Consider the following 24,123-nt stretch of genomic DNA (forward strand, 5'->3'; position numbering starts at 1 on the left):
AACCCCCTCCTGGCTACAACCTCCCTTCAGGGAGTAGGAGAGAGCAAGAAGGTCTCCCCTGAGCCTCCTCTTCTGCAGGCTAAGCAACCCCAGCTCCCTCAGCCTCTCCTCCCAGGGCTGTGCTCCAGACCCCTCCCCAGCCTTGTTGCCCTTCTCTGGACACCTTCCAGCAGCTCAATATCTTTCCTGACCTGAGGAGCCCAGAACTGGACACAGGACTCAAGGTGTGGCCTAAGCAGTGCTGAGCACAGGGCACAATGACCTCCCTGCTCCTACTGGCCACACTGTTCCTGATGCAGGCCAGGATGCCATTGGCCTTCTTGTCCACCTGGGCACACTGATGGCTCATGTTCAGCTGCTGTCACCCAGCACCCCCAGGTCCCTCTCTGCCTGGCTGCTCTCAGCCACTCTGCCCCCAGCCTGTTGCTCTGCCTGGGGTTGCTGTGGCCAAAATGCAGCACCTGGCACTTGTTCAATGCCATCCTGTTGGCCTCTGCCCATCTGCCCAGCCTGTCCAGGTCCCTCTGCAGACCTCTCCTACCCTCTAACAGATCAACTCCTGCCCCCAGCTTGCTGTCATCTGCACATTCACTGCTGATGGACTCAATCCTGTCCTCCAGATCATCAATAAAGATATTGAGCAGGCTGGGGCCCAGCACTGCTCCCTGGGGCACACCACTGGTGCCTGGCTGCCAGCTGGCTGTGGCACCATTCACCACCACTCTCTGGTCTCAGCCTCCAGCTCAGAGTGGTGCCAAGCTGCCAAACCTGTGTTTGCACAGGGCAGGGGACACTGGTGCCTTGCTGTCCCCCCCCTGCTTGCCCTCACACACAGGATGTGGAGTTTGGGGGTTTTAGCTGTTGTTTTTTTCAAACTGAAAAGGAACCAGGAGGCCAAAGTGGAGCTTTCAGACCCTGGGTGAATTCTTCTCTGCCTGCTGCAGCTGTTCATAGGTAGATCCCCATTGACAGAATGGTGTGAGCGGAGTTGGGGCAAGCTGGTGGCCGCAGGCTGTCAAGGCAAGACAGAGCCAGCCTGGGATGGGCTCAGCAGGTCAGACCCCTGGGGACGGTGTCTGCATGTGCATGGAGGGACGAGGCAGGGCTCCCCATGAGGCTGCTCACCTTCCTGTGGGGGAGAGGAAGCCTTTCCTGGCCCAGACCTGGCCCCGGCTACTTGGCCGTGGGAGGCCATCTCCTGTGCTGGTCAAGAGCTGAAGCAGGGGGGAACATGAAGGTAAAGATGCCTCAAGCACAGGAAATGGATCTGGCATTTCAACGCAGCTGCAGGCAGAGGGGAGCCCACTGGTCTGGAAAGAATTAACCTTTGCTCATGGGACTTGCCAAGGGGTTTCCTCACTGCTGTCCTGTAAGAAATACCCGTGATGACAACGGGCTGCTCAGGGCACAGCGCCATGCACAGAGCCCCGGCAGGGTGGGCTTGGTTTAGTTCATCTGGGCTGTCCCAGGGGCTCAGACGCGCTGCTGCTGTGGGGTGTCCGAGGCAGCAGCGCTGGGGGACTCCTCCCTGCAGCACTACCTGAGTGCCTGGGTGGGCAGCACAGCCCAGGGGGGCAGCACAGCCCAGGAGGGCAGCACAGCCCAGGGGGGCAGCGCAGCCCAGGGGGGCAGCACAGCCCAGGAGGGCAGCGCAGCCCAGGGGGGCAGCGCAGCCCAGGGGGGCAGCGCAGCCCAGGGGGGCAGCACAGCCCAGGAGGGCAGCGCAGCCCAGGGGGGCAGCACAGCCCAGGAGGGCAGCACAGCCTAGGGGGGCAGCACAGCCCAGGGGGGCAGCGCAGCCCAGGAGGGCAGCGCAGCCCAGGGGGGCAGCACAGCCCAGGGGGGCAGCACTGCCGGCTTTGGGACGCGTCACGGCGGGGAGCACACACGGCCGGGCCGAGACGAAGCTGCCCGGAAGGTCTCTGTTGGAGCAGCGACTCAGCTCCTGCGGACAGCTGGAGCGGGAGGGAAGCCGCTGGCGCTGGACGCTCTGCAGCCGCTTCAGCCCCTTGGCCGTGGGCAGTTGTGAGGCAGATCGCAGCCCAGAGCCGCTGGCTGCCCCCGTGCTGGGCACAGGAGGGGCCCGGGGCCGCCTGCCGCCCGCACTCGCTGGCGGCGGGACCGCGGCTGGGGCTGCGCCGGCAGCCGGCGGCCGCTGCCCACCCTCAGCACCGGCCTCAGCCCCACGGCTCCGGGCAGCTGGCCCACGGGAACCCCCTGCAGCCCTGCCTGGCACCGCTGCGGGCTCAGCACCCAAGGGGCTCAGCACCCACGGGCATCGCTGCAGGCTCAGCACCCACAGGAGCTCAGCGCCCACAGGGGCTTGGCACCCACGGGTGTCACTGGGGGCTCAGCACCCACAGCAACACTTGGGGCTCAGCATCCACGGGTACCACCGAGGTACAGCACCCACAGCATTGCTGGGGCTCAGCACCCACAGCGTTGCTCAGGGATCAGCACCCATGGATATTGCTGGGGGCTCAGCACCCACAGCGTTGCTCAGGGCTCAGCACCCATGGGCTCAGCACCCTTGGGTATTGCTGGGGGCTCAGCACCCATGGGCTCAGCACCCTTGGGTATTGCTGGGGGCTCAGCACCCACAGCATTGCTCAGGGCTCAGCACCCATGGGTGTTGCTGGGGGCACAGCACCCACAGCGTTGCTCAGGGCTCAGCACCCATGGGTGTTGCTGGGGGCTCAGCACCCACAGCCTTGCTCAGGGCTCAGCACCCATGGGTGTTGCTGGGGGCTCAGCACCCACAGCCTTGCTCAGGGCTCAGCACCCACAGCCTTGCTGTCCCTGGCTGGGTTGCTCTGCCAGCCGCTGGCTGCCTGCCCGCCGGAGGCCTTTGTGCTGTGCCAGGTGCCTGGCCTTGGGCACATCGCTTTGCCTCCTCTCCCACTGCCGGCTGTTTGCAGGCTCCTGGGGGGGGAGATGCCCTCCCAGACCCCCTCCCCCGGAGCTGCTCTGCTCCAGCTCTTGCTTGGGTGGAGGCCGTGGCTCCTGGCTCACCACGGAGCTGGTCCTGCAGCGAGTGTAGGCACAAGGAGCAGCCTGCAGAGCCAGGGAGCTGTGATCTGTTCACTGTTTCTGCCCAGGGTGCCTGTACAGGGCCTCTGCGAGTGTCCCGGCGACCTGCTGCCCTGTGCTGAGTGCTCTCACAGTGTCTGTCAGCAAAAGCCTCATCAGCAGGGGCAGGGCAGCAGCCCCCCTCGGCTGTCCTGTGAGCAAACAGAGCCAGGAAGCTCTGGGAACCCTTTTCCAGCCCATCATAATCCCTATGGTACACTGGTAGCCCTGCTGCAGCCAGGGATGGGGACTGTGATGTCCTTCCTGTCCAGGATGGGCTCAGCACCGTGCAGGGGAGGGTCCATAGCTTCTCCCTGCCTGCTGGAGGCAGGGGACCGGTGAGGTTCACTGCCTGTGGATGCGAAGCCACAGCCTCCGCCGCAGCCCTGGGCAAAGAAGGTGTCTGTGAGCCCTGGGACCTCCTTCTGAGCTCCCCAGCCCTCCCCAGGGCTCTCCCAAACCCAAGAGCCCTCCCTGGGGCTGGCAGGATGCTTACGGTGCAGGCGGTGAGCCGCAGGGACCAGGCTCAGCAGGAGGATCACGATGCCAGAGGCCAGTGGGACCCAGACCAGTGGGCTGCAGGCACCTGGAGAGCAGGAGGGTACACGGTGTGGAGCTGCCCCCAGCTCAGCACCCAGCATCATCCTACCCACCCCCAGCTCAGCACCCAGCATCATCCTACCCACCCCCAGCTCAGCACCCAGCATCATCCTACCCACCCCCAGCTCAGCACCCAGCATCATCCTACCCACCCCCAGCTCAGCACCCAGCATCATCCTACCCACCCCCAGCTCAGCACCCAGCATCGTCCTACCCTGGCAGCCTTAGGGCATGGAGTGTGGGGTGGGAAAGGGAGAAAAGCAAGACAGAGAGGAGAGGTGGAGGACATCACCACCCTGGGGTATCCCTGGGAGGATGCATTACACCTGAAGGCATGGCAGGGAGCTCAGCTCAGTAACTTACCCCGAAATACATCCTGACCCCTGAACCCACCTACAGCCTAGGGACACACTCCTGAAAGCATCCAGCCAGAGTGCTGACTCCAAGCAGGCCTTTATGGCCACCCTTGCAGGGTCACATTGTGGTTGTCCCCACGCCAGGACAAGCTCCAGCCAACCCCTGGGGCCACCCAGGAGCTCAGCAGACCCCTGCCAGCAGGCAGCCCCAGCTGTGCTGTACCTTTCCTGTCGGTGGCTTTGCTCTTGGTCACACACTGTGTGGGCTTCTTCCTGGAGGGTGGTGCTGGAGTGGTCTTTGGAGGCACAGGCAGGGCATCAACTGGGGGGTGAGGAGGAGAAGGGAATGATCAGCACGGCACTGAGCAGAGTGGAAGCCTCAGAGAGCTGGCAGGGCAGGCTGGACATCGTGGCTTTAAAAAGCAGCTTCATGCAGCAGCCCCTGCATGGGCTGGGTCCTCTGGAGGGGTTGGGAACTTGGCCTCAACCTCTTGGGAGCCACAGAAGGCTCCAAGAGCTTGTGAAAGGGTTACTAAAGCAGCATGCCAGGCAAACACGGGCAGAAGGCTAAGGCAGAGAGAAAGGAAACTTCCTGAAGCTACATTTAAAAGCAGACCACCACCTTCTGAGCTGTGCACAACCTCACAGGCAGCAGCAGCAGCACCCCAGCAGCACCAGGAGAGCTGAAGGCAGCCCTGCACCTTTCCCACATTCAGGTTGCTTTAAGCTTTGCTCAGAATCAAATGTTTTGTTTTATTTTCTGACAAAACAAGCTCAGGGTTTATCATCTGAATTATAATGGAGCACATTCAGCCCTCTGCAAAGCTGGTCAGGGAAAGGTCTCAGCAATGTCAAGCTCTGCTTAGCCAAGCTTTGGGGTGATTCAAAACCGATGTGTTTTCCTGCTCCTGCCCAGCGCTGCAGTCCTGGCAGAGCCCTCCCTTCTTTCACACGGGAAGAAGAGACACACCAGGTGTCTGGGATGTAGCTAGACAGCCTCTCCCTCACATGATAACAGACATAAAGAAGAGGAACTTAAAACCCAGCCTGCTTTTATCATGTGTACTGAAGGAAACAAACTGCCCAGCAAAGCCTGAGCCCCCCCAGAGCAGCTGGTGTTTCGTTTGAAACTGGAGTGTCCTTGGTCGTGCTGAATCACAGCCTTGTTTGTTCTGCTTTGCACACAGCTCTGTGTCCTGTTGCCAAAAGCTGCTTCTCCTTTATCTTGCACCAGCTTCTCTTCCAGCTGGCAGGAACACAGGAGGCATTTCTCAGCCAGCTCAGGGTGTGCAGGGTGCATCTGCAAAAGGCTGGGGCCTGGCTCTGCCTTAGAGCCAGCTGCATCCCAGGTAAAGAAGTTATTTGTCTCCCTAAAAGCTTACAAAGGAAGGTCTGAACCTGGCTTCTGCCACATCAGGTCTCCTCCATTACCTCCTGCCCTGTGGTGATGGGGGAGGAGGGCTGAGAAGAGCTGCTGCATGGCCCAGGTGTGTACTGCATGGCCCAGGTGTGTACAGCTTGGCTCCCTCTGTGCCACCAGAGAGCTGTGAGGGCCTCACTGACAGGGGGCTGTGGGCTTGATAGACCCCAGCTCAGTCCTTCATGTGAAGCACAGTCTTGAAACCTCAACCAGACCTCCCCAGTGCTGATGGTGCTGCCCTCTGCCCTTGCTGCTGCTGTCATCCCTTGGAGGAAGAGTAAGGAATCACAGAATCCCAGAAACATCCAGGTAGGAAGAGACCCTCAGGATCACCAAGTCCAACCCAGAGCCCTGCTCTACAAGGGTCACCCTAAACCATAGCCCCAAGCACCACATCCAAACCACCTTTGAACACATCCAGGCTTGGGGACTCCACCAGCTCCCTGGGCAGCACATTCCAGTCCCTGACCACTCTGCTGGGAAAGCATATTTCCTACTGTCTAAACCTCCCCTGCTGCAGCTGGAGGCCATTGCCTCTTGTTCTGTCACTAATTACCTGTGAGCAGAGACCAGCAGCAGCCTCTCCACAACCTCCTTTCAGGGAGCTGCAGAGAGCAGTGAGGTCTCCCCCCAGCCTCCTCTGTTTCACACTAACCATCCCCAGCTCCTTCAGTCTCTCCTCATCAGATTTCTTCTCCAGGCCCTTCCCAGCTCCCTTGCCCTGCTCTGCCCTGGCTCCAGCACCTCCACAGCTCTCTTGTACTGAGGTGCCCAGAACTGAAGCCAGCACTCCAGGTGTGGCCTCCCCTGAGCTGAGTCCCAGGGCACAATCCCCTCCCTGCTGCTGCTGGCCACAGCATTGCTGATCCCAGCCAGGAGGCCTTTGGCTTTCTTGGCCAGCTGGGCACACTGCTGGCTCCTGTTCAGCTGCTTGTCCATCAGCACCCCCAGGTCCCTTTCTGCCAGCAGCTTTCCAGCCACACTGCCCCAAGCCTGCAGCATTGCTTGGGGTTGTTGTGCCCCAGGTGCAGGACCTGGCACTTGGCCTGGTTGAAGCTCCTCCTGGGAATGTTGGCCATAGATGCAAGAAGAGGAGGCTCAGGGGTGACCTTATTGCTCTCTACAGCTACCTTAAAGGAGGTTGTAGCCAGGAAGGGGTTGGTCTCTTCTCCCAGGCAACCAGCACCAGAACAAGAGGACACAGTCTCAAGCTGTGCCAGGGGAGGTTTAGGCTGGAGGTGAGGAGAAAGTTTTTCACCAAGCGAGTCGTTCACCATTGGGATGTGCTGCCCAGGGAGGTGGTGGAGTCACCGTCCCTGGAGGTGTTCAAGAGGGGATTGGATGTAGCACTTGGTGCCATGGTCTAGTCCTGAGGTCTGTGGTGACAGGTTGGACTTGATGATCTTTGAGGTCTCTTCCAACCTTAGTGATACTGTGAGACTGTAACCAGGGCATGGAAGACCCAGGAGCTGAGCAGAGCAAGGCTCACACCCAGCCTCTCTGAAGTACCACAGGGAGTGAGAAGAGCACAAGGCATGGCAGTATCAGGGGCTGAGGGTCCTTCCATGGATGATGCTTGAGGCATGGCCACAGCAGGGTGGCTGCTGGTGGCAAAAGGACTCTCTCGTGCAGCTGGCCTGGACAGGCGCTGGCACTGAGTGCTGCCAGCCCAGCCCCAGCCTGCTTGGGGCTGATCCCCAGCAGTGTGGGCAGCAGGGGCAGGGAGGGGATTCTGCTCCTCTGCTGTGCTCTGCTGAGACCCTCCCTGCAGTGCTGGAGCCCTCAGCACAGCACAGGCAGGAATCTCTTGGAGCAGGGCCAGAAGAGGCCACAGTAGTGCTGGGAGGGCTGGAAGCCCTCTGCTGTGAGGCCAGGCTGAGAGGGTTGGGGTTGTTCAGGCTGCAGAGGAGAAGGCTCCAGGGAAACCTTCACTTGTCCCTTCAGTGCTTCAAGAGGACAGAAGAAATTTGGGGCCAGACTTGTGAGCAGGGTCTGTTGTGACAGGACAAGGCAGGGGATGGTTTGAATTCAAAGAGAGAGATTCAGACTGGAGAGGAGGAAGGAATTGTTTACACTGAGGGTGATGAGAGCCTGGCCCAGGCTCCCCAAGGGGGTGGCAGATGCCCCATCCCTGGAACTGTTCCAGGTCAGGGTGTTTGGGACTCTGAGCAACCTGCTGTAGTTGCAGATGTCCCTGCTGACTGCAGGGGGTTAGATGAGCCCTGAAGGTCCCTCCCAACGCAACCCATTCAGTGACTCTGTGTCTGTACAATGCAGCTTCTCCATTCTCTGCCTTACCCAGTCCCACAGGTCTCTTCGGAACCTCCCCTGAGCCCCAGCCTCACATCTCGACAGTGGGAAGGGTCTACCAACACCCACCACCCCTTACCCACAGCCTGCTGGTGTGGAGCCCCAGGGGGCTGCTTACCCACAGTAAGCCGTGTCCCACTGCCCAGGAGGAGCTGGGAGGACTGGGAGATGGAGCAGTAGTAGGTGCCAGCGTCTGAAGAGTGGAGGTCACTGATGTGCAAGCTGTAGGAGCTTGCCCCACGGACACTAAACTTGTCCTGGCTGATGTTTGCACCGTAGGTGGCTGTGCCCAGGGGGCTGGCAAAGAGCAGGAACTGGAAGCGTTGCCTCTGCTGGCTCCAGCGGTACCAGTACAGCCCTGCCTGCTCCACCTGCAGCGGGCAGAGGATTGCTGCTTGGCTCTTGGGCTGGGCTGAAACACCCTCTGGAGTCTGGGACACAGGCAGGCTGGTACTGAAACCTACGAGGAAAGGGACAGGAATGCACAGTCAGTGCTCTCCTTGCAGTCTTTACTTCCATGCTTTTCCTGGGCTTGATGAGGTCCAGCAGGAACAGAGCAGGGGATGATGAGGAGAAAGAGGAGCATGGCTAGCAGGATGCTGCTGTGTTCCCTCAGAGACCTTTCTGGGTTCACCAGGGATGTTTTTGGCCAAGCCTAGTTACCCAGGTAAGGTTTGCCCTGTCAATACTCATCTAGGGAGGAGGCTCAGTGGCAGGGAGAGGCATGGAGAGGAGGTTTTGAGGGTGTCCTGGGGGCTGTCTGTGCAGGGAAGGGCATCTCCACCTGCTCCTCTGGATGCCCACCTCCTGCCCCGCTTTCCCCTCTGTTTTTAGAGAGGCTTCACCTCTCTTTCAACAGACTTTTTTTTAAGCCTCCTATCTGCCAAGTTTTTGTCCTAACAGAGGCAGCAACAATAAATTTGATCTCAGGTGCAGAAAAAGACCAACCTCCCCCAGCCATCTCGAAGTGAGGCACTTTGCTGTAAGTTTTCAGGAGCCATTCTGACTTTTGTACAGACTTCTAGATGCAGGGAAGCAGAGGGAGGCAGGGGGGTGGTGGGGTGGAAGGAGCAGGCTTGGCCTTGCCTCGCTGTGCTTGGGCTTTGCAGACCTGTGCACATTATCCGTGTGGGGTTTGGCCCCAGCAGATGTGAGCAGTGTCTGGGAGACAGGGAGGAGGTGTCCTTGGGGAAGCACAGCAGGGAGCTTGTGATCCTCAGTCCCCAGCAAACAGTCCTCCAGAGCTGCAGACACCCTGAGACCGTGTGGAAAACAGCCCTCTGAAGATAAGGAAGCTCTCCCTCCCCTGCCTCTTTCCCAGGAGTGTTTGAAAGCTGTGCAAAAAGCTCAACAGACCTTGGGGGTTGGCTTTTGTGACCTTTGATGTCCCCATCCCTTCAGACCCCCGAAGCTGCTCGCAGCAAACAGCCTCATCCAGTCCTGCAAAGCCTGCCCTGTAGGGATGGCTCTGCATGACCACAAGGGCACCTGAAGCCATCCCTCTGTGGCACTGATGTTCCCCCAAGTCCTCAGTGGGGACAGGCAGAGGTGACTGACACAGCTCCAGAGCCTTCCACCATCCTGTAGCAATGACCCAGCCAGGGCTGCAGAGGTGAGCAGGCTGCAGCCCTAACACTGCAGTGCTGCAGCTCAGGCAGGGAGCAGCAGCTGCAGCCCTTGCCCACATCTGCTGCCACCCTGACGAATGTCTCCTCATGGCTACAGTACAGCATCTTGGCGTGAACTCCCAAACTTTGCTCTGGCAAACACTGGAGTGCTGTTTCAGGGGATGTAGTGTGTGTGGCCATGGGGGCTTCAGGGTCTGCTTTGGCTGCCCTGAGGCCTGGCTCTGCTGGCCATGGGAAGCTTAGCCCCCCAAGCAAATCTTTTCCTTGGGCAGCTGGAGAGATTGCTCAGTCAGAAGGGGTGAGAAGGGGTTGTGGAAAATGCTCAGCTCTGAGTCAGTGGTCAGACTCCAATGGAGTGAGCTGAGGCAGAGCCAGAGCAGCAGATCTCATCCTCTGCTGCACCTTCATCCCCACAAACCTCCCTGTTCCCTTGCTTGGTAAATACTCTCACAGAGAGCCATGGGGAACTGGGGTGTGACGAGCACACTGCCCCATGCTTGGCCAGAGCAGCCTGCAGCAACTCCCAGATGGTTCCCTTTCCCTCTGCACACACAGAGCAAACTCTCATTTGTTGGGGTTCTCTCAGTGAGGACCCCACTGCCCAGCTCTGCCTGACCAGGCACTGATGAAGTGCCTGGGGCTGTTTGCTGTGGCTGGTTGGCCATCACTTGGCACAACCAGGACACCCTGCAGTCCTGACAGCCTCCAGTGAGGACACTGGACAGTGTGGATACAGCCTGGCCAACCAGAGCCATCACCCCTACACCCTTAGCAGAGTTTTCCAGCTCTCAGGACTTTCCACCTAAGAACTGGGGTCCCAATTTATCCCAATGCAGTTCTACAACCTGGCCACAATATCAGCTGTGTGTGCTCAGCCCAGACCTGCCACAGGCTGCAGCAGCTCTGGTTTTACAGCACACCGACTCCTGCTGGGGCCCCTGGGCCCTGGAAGCCGAAGTGCTTGGACAGAGTTAGAAGGGAATGCGATGGGAGGTTTGCTCCTTGCTGCTAGGCACCACAGCTGGGTGCTGCTTCAGCTTCTCCAGCAGCAGCATGCCCCAGTCTGCCTGCACCGAGAGACTGCAGTGGAAACAAACCCTCCAGTGTCTGTGACATCACCTATTGCCCTGGGCATGGAATGGGATGGAAGGGAATGGAATTGAATCACAGAATGGCTCAGGTTGGAAGGGATCTCAGAGATCATCTTTCCAACCTCCCCACCATGCCCAGGGACACCTCCTACCAGCCCAGGCTGCTCAAGGCCTCATCCAGCCTGGCCCTCCCAGGGAGGAGGCAGCCACAGCCTCCCTGTGCCAGAGTCTCACCAGCCTCCTCTTCCTCAGCTCCAGTCTGACCCTGCTCTGCCTCAGCTCCAAACCATTCCCCCTTGGCCTGGCTCCTGACACCCTCAGGAAAAGTCTCTCTGCAGCCTCCCTGCAGGATCCCTTCAGCTATTGGAAGGCAGCTCTGAGGTGCCCCTGGAGCCTTCTCCTCTGCAGGCTGCACAGCCCCAGCTGCCTCAGCCTGTGCTCACAGCAGAGCTGCTCCAGCCCTTGGCTCATGCAATGCCTGCCCGAGTCAGGGCGAATCAAAGGCTAAAGCATGGTACAAAAGGGCATCATCCAAAATGAAGTGGTGACAATGCCCTGGAGACCCACACCACTCCATTCCCCCTGGAGACCCACACCACTCCATTCCCCCCTGGAGATCCACACCACTCCATTCCCCCTGGAGACCCACACCACTCCATTCCCCCTGGAGACCCACACCACTCCATGGGACCCACACCACTCCATTCCCCCTGGAGACCCACACCACTCCATGGGACCCACACCACTCCATTCCCCCCTGGAGACCCACACCACTCCATTCCCCCCTGGAGATCCACACCACTCCATTTCCCCCTGGAGACCCACACCACTCCATTCCCCCTGGAGACCCACACCACTCCATTCCCCCTGGAGACCCACACCACTCCATGGGACCCACACCACTCCATTCCCCCTGGAGACCCACACCACTCCATGGGACCCACACCACTCCATTCCCCCCTGGAGACCCACACCACTCCATTCCCCCTGGAGACCCACACCACTCCATGGGACCCACACCACTCCATTCCCCCCTGGAGACCCACACCACTCCATTCCCCCCTGGAGATCCACACCACTCCATTCCCCCTGGAGATCCACACCACTCCATTCCCCCTGTAGACCCACACCACTCCATTCCCCCCTGGAGACCCACACCACTCCATGGGACCCACACCACTCCATTCCCCCCTGGAGACCCACACCACTCCATTCCCCCCTGGAGATCCACACCACTCCATTCCCCCTGGAGATCCACACCACTCCATTCCCCCTGTAGACCCACACCACTCCATTCCCCCCTGGAGACCCACACCACTCCATGGGACCCACACCACTCCATTCCCCCTGGAGACCCACACCACTCCATTCCCCCTGGAGACCCACACCACTCCATGGGACCCACACCACTCCATTCCCCCTGGAGACCCACACCACTCCATTTCCCTGCAGTGGGCTGAAGTGGGCTGGAGGAGCAGCTCAGCGTGATTTTAGGTGCCCTGCACCCCCAGGAGCTGTCCTCCTTACCTAGAATCTGGAGGCAGATGCAGAGGTGGCGAAGTGGCTGGGCCATGGTGATGGAGTCAACAGTGGAGGAAGTTTCTGGCAGCAGCCCCTTGCCCTCCAGGGTCAGCCCTCGGCCTCAGCGGGGGAGGCTGTGCCTCGCCTGCGCGCAGACGTCGCGCTGGGAGCTGCTGAAGAGCATCTGCTGGGGCAGTGCTCCTGCACCAACCCCAGCCAGGTGTGCAGCCCCACACACCGCTCCAGCCCCACACACCGCTCCAGCCCCACACACTGCTCCAGCCCCACACACTGCTCCAGCCCCCCACACACCGCTCCAGCCCCACACACTGCTCCAGCCCCCCACACACCGCTCCAGCCCCACACACCGCTCCAGCCCCACACACTGCTCCAGCCCCACACACTGCTCCAGCCCCACACACCGCTCCAGCCCCACACACACTGCTCCAGCCCCACACACTGCTCCAGCCCCACACACTGCTCCAGCCCCCCACACACTGCTCCAGCCCCACACACCGCTCCAGCCCCACACACTGCTCCAGCCCCACACACTGCTCCAGCCCCACACACACACTGCTCCAGCCCCACACACTGCTCCAGCCCCCCACACACTGCTCCAGCCCCACACACACCGCTCCAGCCCCACACACTGCTCCAGCCCCACACACACTGCTCCAGCCCCACACACTGCTCCAGCCCCACACACACACTGCTCCAGCCCCACACACACACACTGTTCCAGCCCCACACACTGCTCCAGCCCCACACACACTGCTCCAGCCCCACACACTGCTCCAGCCCCACACACACACTGCTCCAGCCCCACACACGGTCCCCTGAAATCCCCTTTAGCAAGGAACAATGGGAAGCTCATTGGCTTTGCATGGTGATTCCTTCACTTCTCATCACCCAGCTCTTCCTCCTGCTTTAATCCAGCTCTGTACAATTGAAACCCACCAACCTAGGAGCTGAGCATTTGACCACAGAAGTAGGAAGGGAGGAATTTTGGCTGGTTTGGTTGAAACCAAAGTGCATTCAGAGCAGGAAGCTGCAGCCTGGGCAGTGGGGTAGTTTGCTTCCCTGGGAGGTGTTTTCCTCAGCCTGGAAAATGCTGAATGCCAAACCAGCTGAGCAGAAAGAAGAGGCATGAGGGAGGCACCGCTGAAAACTCTGAAGCAGGAAAAACACCAAACATTTTGAGTGGTTGAAACCCCCCAACAATGAAGAAATTGTGCTGGGGGCTCCCCACTTGGCTGGAGCCCCTGGAGCTGCAAGGCACAGGAGCAGCGAGGTGACCGGCCAAGGCAGGGCAGCTTGGAAAGGGCTTTGGGGGACACTGAAGCGTTTGGGGGCTGGGATTCACCGAGTGAAACACCTGCTGTGAAGTGCCAGCAGGGGTCTGGTGGCAGCAGCCTGCAGTATTTCCACGTTTGGAGGGCAAAGATCAATACAATGTATGGGTTGTACTCCTCCCCTGCCCCCGTGCCTGCCAAGAGAGCTTTCCTCGGCTTTTATGCCCTGCTCCTGCAGATCTCTCTTACAAAGCCTCAGCATCCCTCCGGGGCTGGCTCCCTGGTGAGGGGGGGAGTTCCCAGGGAGGGGCTCGTGTGGGGGCACCGAGAACCCTCCCCCAGGGTCTGAGTTGGCAGATGAATAGGAAAGAAGACTTTGCACCTTGCCTGGTGTGGGTTTTTGGGCCATCTCACGACCTTTTTTCCATGCTGCGGTAGCACATCCCCTCCCCACTGCTGTTCAAAGCAGTTTCCTGCTCACTGCGGGCTGCTAACCACCAGAGCCTCCCCAGGAAGGGCTCTGCTGCTAAACCCGAGGGTGGGCTGAATTGCTCCTTAACTCCTTCCTGGCAGGACAAAGTCATTTCAGTGCTTTCAGAGGCACTTCAGTCTTTTGGGGGGGGGCTCGTTTTCAGAGCTGGGCCCCTGCTATGGGCTGCTGCAGCCTTTGCTTCTCCCCTCCTGCCCTTCTGCTTAGTCACAGTCAGAGAATTGCCTCAGCTGGAAGAGATCTCTAAGATGACCCAATCCAGTTTTCAACCCAACACAACCATGTGCCCAAGTACCCAACTACCATGGCCACAGGGTTCTGGAACCCCTCCAGGCATGGGGACTCCACCACCTCCCTGGGCAGCCTCTGCCAGGCCCTGACCACTCCTGTGGAAAACAACCTTTTCCTCATCTCCAACCTCAGCCTCCCCTGGCACAATTCCAGGCCAGTTCCTCTCCTTCTCTCATCTGAGACTCAGGAGCAGAGCCCAACCCCCAGCTCACTGCAGCTTCCTCTCAGGGAGCTGCAGAGAGCAAGGAGGTCTCCCTCAGCCTCCTCTGCTCCACACCAAACCCCCCCAGCTCCCTCAGCTGCTCCTCCCCAGCCCTCTTCTCCAGACCCTTCCCCAGCTCTGGTGCCCTTCTCTGGCCCTGCTCCAGCTCCTCAATGTCCTTGTGGGGGTGAGGAGCCCAAAGCTGAACCCAGCCCTCAAGCTGTGGCCTCCCCAGTGCTGAGCCCAGGGGCACAATCCCTGCCCTGCTGCTGCTGCCCACAGCACTGCTGCTCCAGCCCAGGCTGCTGGTGGCCTTCTTGCCCAGCTGGGCACCCCCTGGGCTCACCTTCAGCTGCTGGCACCCAGCACCCCCAGGTCTGCCATGGGACTTTCCATCTACTCTGCCCCAAGCCTGGAGCCTTCCTGGGGTTGTTGTGAGCCAGGTGCAGGCTCAGTGCTTGGACCTGTTGAACTTCATACAGCTGACCTTGGCCCAGCCAGCCTGGCCAGGTCTCTCTGCAGAGCTTCCTGCCCTCAATGCTCCCACCCAATGTAGTGCCATCCTGCTTGCCAGTGCTTGCCTTTGCCCTCACTCCCAGACTGGCAGCTCTCCTGAACTGGGCACTAGGCATCTCTTGTTGGGACCTCACTTCCTAAGGGCAGTGCCAGGGCAAGGGAATTTCCCCTTTTTTGCTGTGGTGCAGCTGGGGAGCTGCCCCTGGTGTCCCTGCAGTGGCTGCATTCCCTTTTTCTCCCTGCTGCTGGCACCTGGAGCAGCTTCTGGCCTCCTGGTTAGGAACAAGGTGCTCCCTGAGATCATTGTTAGAAGCTTGGACACCTTAGACTGGGCACCAGATGCTGGGCTGTCCAAGCAGACATTTTGGGTTGTCTGAGCAGAATCTGGGGCTTGGCAGCATTCCCCAGGACATCAGGGCAGCTCCAGGGATGCTTCCCAGCAAAGATTTTACCTCTGGGATTTCTCCTGTGGAAAGAAGAAAGAATATGTGCGGTGTAAAAGCAGGATGTGTGTGCTGGCCAGGGATTTGTTTTCAGCCTGTGGTGAAGCTGCTGTTTGCAGAGGGCTGAGCTGTTTACCAGCTGTTCCCAGCCCCGGGAGCTGCTCCTCTCAGGAGGCCTTTGTGGGGGGATGCCTCTGTCTGGCTGCCTATCACCAGCAAGACCCAAAGCATGTGGGAACGAGGGGGGCAGCAGCTGCTGTTTGGAACATCCCCACGTTGTTTGGGGCTGCTTTCCTGGGAAGGAAAGCAGGGAGGAACCCAGAGTGTGAGGGGAGCAGATCTGCAGGCACAAACAGGAGCTGCTGGTGACCTTGCACAGCGGCTGCCCAGCACCAGCGTCTGGCTCACGGCCGAGGGCACTTGGGTGCACTTCTGGGAGTCAGCTGCACAGCTTCTAGGGGGATTTTGTTCTTGTTCTGGGGTGAAATATGGCCATCCCAGTCCCCAGCCAAGTCTCTGCCCCATCTCAGTACTCACCCTGTAGATTTCTTCCTGACTCCTCTCACCCCTTCTCTCTCTTGGCCAGCCTCCCGTGCACCTCACCACAGCAGCACTGCTCCCCTGCGCTTGCCCAGCTCTGGGACAGTTTGACTCTTGCTTTTCTTCCTATGATGAATTTCTTAGAGGGTTTACTTTTGAGGGGATGGCACAAAGCATCAGGATAGAAGGAAGGGGTTTACAGAGAGGCAGAAGGACCTAGCTGGGGATTTGTCTCTGCTAAACTCCCATGTTGCAGCGGCAGACGTAGCTGAGCTGAGCAGGAGGAACAGCTGCCCCCAAAAGAAGGGCAAATGCAGTCCCTCTCTGCTTTCTGGGATAGCAGGGCTGGCTTTGGGGATTGGGAAAGGTTGCTCAGCCTCAAGGACCAGGGACCAACTTGGCCAGTTCTGCAGCACCTAGAAGTAAGATATCCTGATAGGGCTAAGAGGCTGCTGGATGGAAGCTCTGCAGCACTCAGCTAGGAAAGGGGGGACACATGTTTGCTTTTGAAACCTTTGGAACTTTTGTTTGTGGCAGGGCAGGGGGTGGCTTCTGGATGATTTCATTAGGGAGAACAGCAGCAAAGTAAAAGAGCATTTCCCTGAGTAAGCTTCATGCTGCCTTTCCTTAGTGTAACAGCAGAAGAAAGGCCCAGGTGGGTCAAGTTGCCTTTCCTAAACTGCTCAGAGCTAAGCTGTGGTTTGTAGGACAGAGGTAGCTTTGGCAGGGGTCCCTCTGCCATTGCAGTGCAGATTTACAGCTGTGCTTCAGATGATGCAGTATCACAGGGGAGGCTCCTTGACACGTGGTAGGGTACCCCCAAGGTGTACCCCAGTGTGTGGTGGCTCTGTGCCATGGAAAAATGCTGCTTTTGGAGTCCAGCTGCCCAAATAGATCTAACTAATGAATGGTGTGGATTGTCACAGGATCCCAGCATGGTGAGGGGTTGGAAGGAACCTCTGGAGATCGTCCAGTCTGACCCCCCTGCTAAAGCAGGGCACCCAGAGCAGGTTGCCCAGGATCACAATGGCCAGGGTGGGTTGGAATGTCTCCAGAGAAGGAGGCTCCCCAACCCCTCAGGGCAGCCTGCTCCAGGCCTCCAGCACCCTCACAGCCAAAGTTTTCCCTTATGTTTAAGTGAAACCTCCTGGGTCCCAGTTTGTGCTCACTGCCCCTTGTCCTGTCACTGAGCACCACTGGGAAGAGTCTGACCCTGTCCTCTTGACTGCCAGTGTTTAGGTACTGATCAGGACTGAGCAGATCCCCTCTCAGTCTCCTCCAGGCTAACTAGCCCCAGGTCTCTCAGCCTTTCCTTGTCACAGAGGTGCTCCAGTTCCCAGACCAACTTTGTGGTCCTTTGTTGGACCACAACAGTAGTTCCCTGTCCCTGCTGAACTGGAGAGCCCACAACTGGACACAACACTCCAGGTACAGCCTCACCAGGGCAGAGAAGGGGAGGAGAACCTCCCTCAGCCTGCTGGCCACACTCTTCTTGATGCACCCCGGAATACTGTCGGCCTCCTTTGCCACCATGTGTGCCAGAGGTGAGCACCAAGTGCCATCTCCCCAGGAAACTGAGGTGCTAATGGAGGTGCAGCAAGGAGGCCCCTGGGGGACTTTGGGAACCTGAATGTCGAGGGGACAGGCTCCAGCTCTCCCTCTTCAGGGCACTTGCTGCAAGCAGAGCCTGGTGAGAGTGAGCAGCGCCTAATCCTGCCCCCCCCCCCCCGACTGATAAGGGCCAGAGCAGCTGCTCCCGTGTGATTTCAGCCTCCCTAATCAGAAGATAAGGAAAACCCAGGAGAGTGTCCTTGGGAAGCCAGGGGGAGGGCTGCAGCACCTGCAGAAGCAAAAGCCACGGAGAAAGTAAGCAGCGGTGTCACCAACCCCAAACAAGCAGCTGCCATGGCTATAAAACCTGCCGGGCCCGGGCCCCGCAGACACCTTGCCCACAGAGGTGCCCGACTCTCCGGAGCTCCCCAGCGCCCATCGCCAGACCCCCGGCCTGCCAGGACACCCAGCCAAGGATTGGTGAGATCTTATTATCGGCACCCTCCTCTACCTCTGCTTCGCTCTGCTCCGCTCTGCTCCTGCCCGCTCCCATTCCCCATCCCCTGCCCGGCAGCCGGCGGGTGGCTGCCGCTCGGCCGCGGCCGCTCAGCCCTTCCCTCGGCATCCCTCCGGGAGGCTTCTCAGCGGGGTGGGGTGCAGGGGGGCAGCCCGGGCGGGTCGGTGCTGGTGCTAAGTGTGGTATGGTAGCGCTGCCCTGAGCAGGAGCCGTTCCGCGTCTCGGTGCCGTCACTATGATGTGTGATATCGTTAGCAACTGGAAGCTGGAGCAGTTTGTGCTCCAAAAGTGTCTTCCTCCGGTTTGGTCCCCGGGGGCCTTCCAGGGCCCGGAGGCTTACCACCAGCTGTGCCAGCAGTGGGAGAGCTGGTCGGAGGAGACCAAAAAACCCAAACCCACGAACAAGTGCAAGAAGCGAGCAGCGCTGCAGGGTCTGCTGATGGTGGCCAGGGAGTTGTCTAAGCTGCTGAAGGAGACTCTGGAGAACGTGCAGAAGCTGGAGCAGGACAAGGGTGAGCTCAAAATGCAGGTGGACAACTTGAGGGCAGAGGTGCAGGGCTTGTGCGGGGACTCGCTGCGCAGCGCGGTGGAGATCACCCGGCTGGAGAGCAAGCTGGGCTACGAGAAGCTGAAAACGGAGGAGCTGGAGAAGGAGGTCGGCAAGTGGATCGGGGAGACCCACGACGCACAGAGCGCGGTGCGGGCCGTGCTGCAGGACGCCCAGCGGGACCGGGGCGCCGGGCCCGACCACAAGGTGTGCCATGCCAAGATCCAGGAGCTGCAGGCAGAGCTGGGGGTCTCCAGGGGCATCGTGGCTGCCATCCAAGGCAAGAGGATTCGGTTTGGGAACGGTGAGGGGGAGGATTCCCTGGACCCCCACTCGCCCCACTACGACTACGAGGATGATGTGTGGGGTGCCAACAGCCCCACCAGGCCATCCCCCTACGCTCCTCTGCGGGAGGAGATGCACCAGGTGCAAGCAGGGGAGGTGGAGGTTTCCAAAACCAAAAAGACCCCCCCTGAGGAGCCAGCCAGCCACAGCCCGCTGCAGCCCATAGACACCAACAGAGCTATGCTCTGGTTCACCCCCGAGCAGCTCAAGACAGTGGGGAAGATGCTGGGGCCGCTGACAAAGGAGACAGCAGTGAACTGGCTGTCCAGGGCGCAGTGGCTGCCCCGGTGCCAGAACGGCAGCCTGGTCAGTGACCTGATCGACGTGGTGAGGAAGTGCATGAAGCCGGAGGACTTCGCGGCGCTGCCGGGGGACGTGCAGATGGGCAACGTCCAGGACGTGGGGGTCGTCCAGCTGGCCATACTGAAGGTGTTCTTCCCAGAGGTTAATCCCTTAGTGCTCTTCCACCAGGAGAAGCAAAACCCCGAGGAGAGGCCGGATGCCTACGTGAACCGTAAGAAGATGCTCTACCAGATAGCTGGGCTGCCCGGCTCTAAGGAGTCCCCCCTCAATTTCGACAGGCCTGAGTTCAAGGAGCCGCTGGTGGTGGGGCTGACCCCCCCGCTGCGCGTGATCGCTGGTGGGGACGCAGCCAGGAAGCCGCTGTCAGAGCTGGAGCAGATCCTGAGCCAGAACTTTGAGCTGCAGAAGCAGGCGTTCCCGGGGTACGTGCTGGGGGGCAAGAAAGGGAAAACCTCGGCCATGTCCTTCCAGAACGGAGGGATGAGGAAAATGCAGGGAGACAACCGGAAGGACCCCGATGGCAAGGGTGGCATGGGGAAGGAGAACCAGCAAGGGCTGAGGTTTCAGAAGCCCAACACTTGGCGAGCAGAGCTCAGGAAGCGCTTAATCAAATACGAGAAGCAGGAGGACATCGACGGCCTGCCGGACTCGGAGCTCTTCCGCAAGCTGGCCCTGCACGAGGCCAAGAAGCACAGCAGCTCCAACCCCATCGACCCGGGCTCTAAGGCTCAGCAATAGGGCTGCCAGGCACCCGCATCGCCCCTCTTTGTGGCACCGATTAAGACCGATTCGTGGGGGCGCCTGATAGTTGATGTAACTATTGGAGGAGGGGTGCTTGGACAAGTGATGGTGATTGATACTGGTGCCTCTTATTCACTTCTCAGTAGGTCCCTTGGTGAGGCCGGGCCCTTCAAAACCTGTGAAATGATTGAACTGACAGGGCCCAGCGGCCTCAAATCCTCAGTGCCCTTCACAGGGCCACTATCCTTTGAAATCGGGACTGCCAAAGGCTCTGAAAAATTTGGGAAAATGGACCTGAAGGGGAAGCCAGGGATCCTGGCCCTCTCAGCCCTGACCAAGATGGGGGTGGTGGTGGACCTGGCAAACCAGGCGCTGCTGCGCTACCCCCAGAGCGAGGTGGTCCTCATCCCGGCGAGCCACAGGGCAATGGCCCTGAAAGCCCCTGAGCTCCTGGCTCAGCCGGAGTGGGAGCCCCGAGTGAAGCGTGTCACAGAGCGCTTCCCCCAGGTGTGGGCAAGGAGCAAGCTGGACTGTGGGCACATCGATGCTGTCGTGGCAGTCAAAGGCCCTGAACCCCCTCCTCAGCTGCAGCCCCTGTACCCGGCTGAGGCTGAGGATGGCTTGTGGGCCACAGTCACAACCTTGCTGGAGCAAGGGGTGCTGGTGGAGCAGCAGAGCACCAGCAACGCCCCGGTGTGGCCCCTGCAGAAAGCTGATGGGAAAACCTGGAGGCTGACAGTTGACTTCAGCACCCTGAACCGCCTCACTCCAAGTCAGCCTTCCGCAGCGGCCAAGCACCCCAACACCATGGCAGCCATTGCCCAGGGATCCAAGTGGTTCTCAGTGCTCAGCCTGACCAGCCCATCCCTAGCCATCCCCTTGCACCCCGAGTCCTGGCACAAGTTTGCCTTCACCCTTAAAGGAAGACAATTTGCCTTTGCCAGAGTCCCTCCAGGCTTCCACAATGCCGCTGCCATCTGCAACGTGCATGTGGGGAGGATGTGGGAGAGGCTTAGCCACCGAGAGAGCGTCCTGTCCTGCGCCGGTGACATCCTCATCCATACCCGCACCAAGGAGGAGAACCTCGAGGTGCTGGCAGAGGTGCTGAAGGCTGTCCAGAAGACAGGCTTCAGGATCAGCCCCATAAAGGCCCAGCTGTGCTGGAAGGAGGTCTCCTACCTGGGGGTGACCCTGGGGGAGGAAGGGTGTTCACTGGAGAAGCAGAGGGTTGAGCTAATACAGAAGGTGTTGGCACCAACTGATGCCACCACCCTCAGGTCCTTCCTGGCTCTCCTGAGGTGCTCCCGGGAGTTTGTTGAGGGCTACACAGAGAAAGCTGCACCCCTCTGCCATCTCCTGAGGAAGGACACCCCTTGGGCATGGGGGCCAGAGCAGGATGAGGCAGTGAGGATCTTAAAGGAGAGTGTGGCAAACGCCCCCATGCTGGTGCGACCCCGGGGTGACAGACCCTACGTCCTGCAGCTGGCCAGTGCCAGCAGGGGGCTGCAGGCCACCCTGAGCCAGCAGCACGGTGCCCAGCTCCTCCCTGTTGTCCATGCCTCACGCCTTCTGACGCCGGCCGAACAGCAATTCACTGACTATGAGAGGGAGGCCTTAGCCTTGACCTGGGCCTTGCAGCACTGGGAGCACCTGGTAGGGTCAGCCCCAGTGCTGCTGAGGACCTCCTGCACCCCAGCAAGGTACCTTCTGTCGGGGAAGGGGGACGAGGGTCCCCTGTGCTGCCCCAGGCTGGCCAACTGGGTGCTGGCTTTGACCGACAAGGAGGCTCCCAGGGAGGGGGAGAAGCCCTGCTCTGGTGTCTACAGGGTGGTAATCAGTGGGGAGGGGGATGGGGAGGAGCTGTGGTGCCCCCTAGCCATGCCCAAGCCACAGCAGTCACCCCTGTTTGAGAGTGGTCTGAGCCTGGAGGAGGCCAAGGAGAGAGGCTATGCACTGTGGTTCGTGGACGGGTGCAACTACAGCCGGGACGGGGTGTCCTACACCGGCTACGCCGCCCTCAACCGCGCCTCTGGGCAGGTGCTGAGGGGCAAGTGCCTGCCACACTCCATCCAGGCAGCCGAGCTGGTGGCCCTGACAGTGGCCCTGGAGAACACGCCTGGGGACCAGCCGCTGGCCATATTCTCGGACTCGGGCTGGGTGGTGCGCATGGTGCTGCGCTGGCTGCCGCGCTGGAGGGACCGGGACATGAAGTGCTCCGACGGCAAGCCTGTCACTTACGCCAAAAAGCTGCTGTACCTCACCAGGCTGGCGGAGCAGAGGGCCTGCCCGGCCCACATCATCAAGGTCAAGGCTCACAAGAAGGGGACGGAGGAAGCCAAGTGGAACAAGGAGGTGGATGCCAAAGCCAAGCAAGCAGCGAAGGAAGGGCTGATGTGGAAGGCGGGCAAGCCCTTGGAGAACAGCCCCATGCTGGTGGCTCCCAACAGACCCTGGGAGAGTGTGGACCTGCTGGCCTTGCAGGCACAGGACCCCAGGATCCGGCAGTTGGTGCAGGGCAGGGAGTATAAAGGCTGCAAGGTGTGGAAGGATGCCTCGGGGCTGGTCCTGGCACGGAGGGAGGGGGCAGACTTCCCAGTGTGGGTGGTGCCTGACTTTGTCCACATGGAGCTGGTGGCCCTGGCTCATGAGCAGGGTCACCTGGGGACAGACAAGACCATGGTGAGGCTGCAGGGTGCTGGGTGGTGGCCTGAAATGAGAGAGGACGTGGAGAGGTATGTCAGCAACTGCCTGACGTGTGCAGCCAACAACCCTGATGCCAAAATGGCGAAAGCCCTCCTGGGCCACCAGAGGATTTCTGGGCCATGGAGCAAGCTGCAGATGGAGTTTATTGGCCCACTGCCCCAGACAGCCTACGGGAACAGGTACTGCCTGGTGATCAGTGACAACTTCACCAAGTGGGTGCAAGCATTTCCAGCTCGAAACAACACAGCCAGTGCAGCAGCCAAGATCCTGGTAGAGCACATCTTCTCCCAGTGGGGTGTGCCAAAGCAGATCGACTCGGACCACGGCCAGCGCTTCATTGCTGAGGTCACCAAAGGGGTGTGCCAAGCCCTGGGGATCAAGCAAAAGCTTCACATCACAGGGCACTTCCAGAAGCCTGGCTTGGCAGAGGGGCCCAGCCAGCCACTGAAGGCAGCACTGAGGAAGCTTGTGAACCAGCAAAGGAAAAACTGGGATCAGAAGCTCCCCCTGGTCCTGCTGGCACTGCGGGGGGCCATGGCGTCTCAAGTGTCCCCTGCCCACAAGCTGCCTCCCGCAGGGGACCTAAAGCTGCCGGGAGAGTGGTGGCAGAGTGGAGAGCTGCCAGATGAGCTGCAGCCCCGTGTGCTGATGGACAGGTGGGTGCAGAACATGCTGAGGACGGTACTGGCCGCCTACCACCAGCTTGCCTCGGGGCAGGAGATCAACATCCCTAAGGTGGATAAGCAGCTGGGGGCGCTTCTGCGCCCCGTGGAGTGGAACACTGGGGACCTGGTGATGTATCGGGCAGTGAGCGAGAAGAATCAGGTCCTGGGGCCCAAATGGCTGGGGCCCGTTAGGGTTGTGAACAAGGCCAGCCCCTCCACCTACCAGGTAGAGATCAGGAAGGGGGCGAAAAGGCAGGAGAAATGGTTCCACTCATCACAGCTGAAAGCATGGAAGGGAAATTAACGGGGCTGGAGAGCCCATCTTGCTTCTGTTTTGCAGATGAAGGAACATGGAAGGCGATGGTGACCAGCGGCACGGGCGAGCTTCGTGGCATCACCAGCCCTCCTTGTGCTGCGGGGAAAATGCTTTCAAATCTCTGCTTGCAGCATTTGCTTTGCTTTCTGGTATGTGCATAGTGCTGAGCACACCGCAAGCCCAACCAACCCACCAGCACCGCAGGCTAAAAGTGAGTCGCTCCCACTTAGAAAGGCACCCCCAGGCGTGGGCCCCAGCCCAGCACAGGGCCAGGAGGCACACAAACACTGACAGCAATTGGCCTTGGTCTCAGGCTTACATCAGATCCACAGGGAGCATGGGCTTAAACTCCAACAAAGGCTTAAACCTGGCCACCGTGGTTATGCACGGGAAGGAGGTCTACTTGGAAAAGGAATGGAAGTGGGATAGCATAAACAGGGTGCCGCAGCTGCTGGGGCAGCTGGGACAAGAAATCAAGGTAGGGTGCAGGGTGATCAATGGCTCCAGCCACCAGCAGGCAACCCAAATCTCTGTGACAGAAGCAGGAAGTCAGAAAAGTCAGAAAACAAATTGTGCCATAGAAAGAGCTGACTGCTGGTGCAATTTCACTTTGGCCCAGCCAGTCCTTGTAGTCTGCCTCTGGGCCCAGAACAGCGTGGGCCTGTC

The 24,123-nt window shown here is 59.8% G+C and overlaps 1 protein-coding gene across 1 annotated transcript; it reads right to left on the reverse strand.

Moving 5' to 3' along the window:
- Nucleotides 1-3,414: 3,414 nt before the first annotated feature.
- Nucleotides 3,415-12,047, reverse strand: CD8B (CD8 subunit beta). Its single transcript, XM_054172389.1, has 5 exons — nucleotides 12,002-12,047; nucleotides 7,874-8,215; nucleotides 4,249-4,347; nucleotides 3,566-3,655; nucleotides 3,415-3,455 (listed from the first exon to the last, which is right to left on the reverse strand). The coding sequence occupies exons 1-5, from the start codon at nucleotides 12,045-12,047 to the stop codon at nucleotides 3,415-3,417; spliced, it is 618 nt and encodes a 205-aa protein (XP_054028364.1).
- Between the last annotated feature and the right edge of the window lie 12,076 nt (nucleotides 12,048-24,123).

This window comes from Dryobates pubescens, chromosome 23 (assembly GCF_014839835.1).
Source record: "Dryobates pubescens isolate bDryPub1 chromosome 23, bDryPub1.pri, whole genome shotgun sequence".
Classification (NCBI taxonomy): Eukaryota; Metazoa; Chordata; class Aves; order Piciformes; family Picidae; genus Dryobates; species Dryobates pubescens.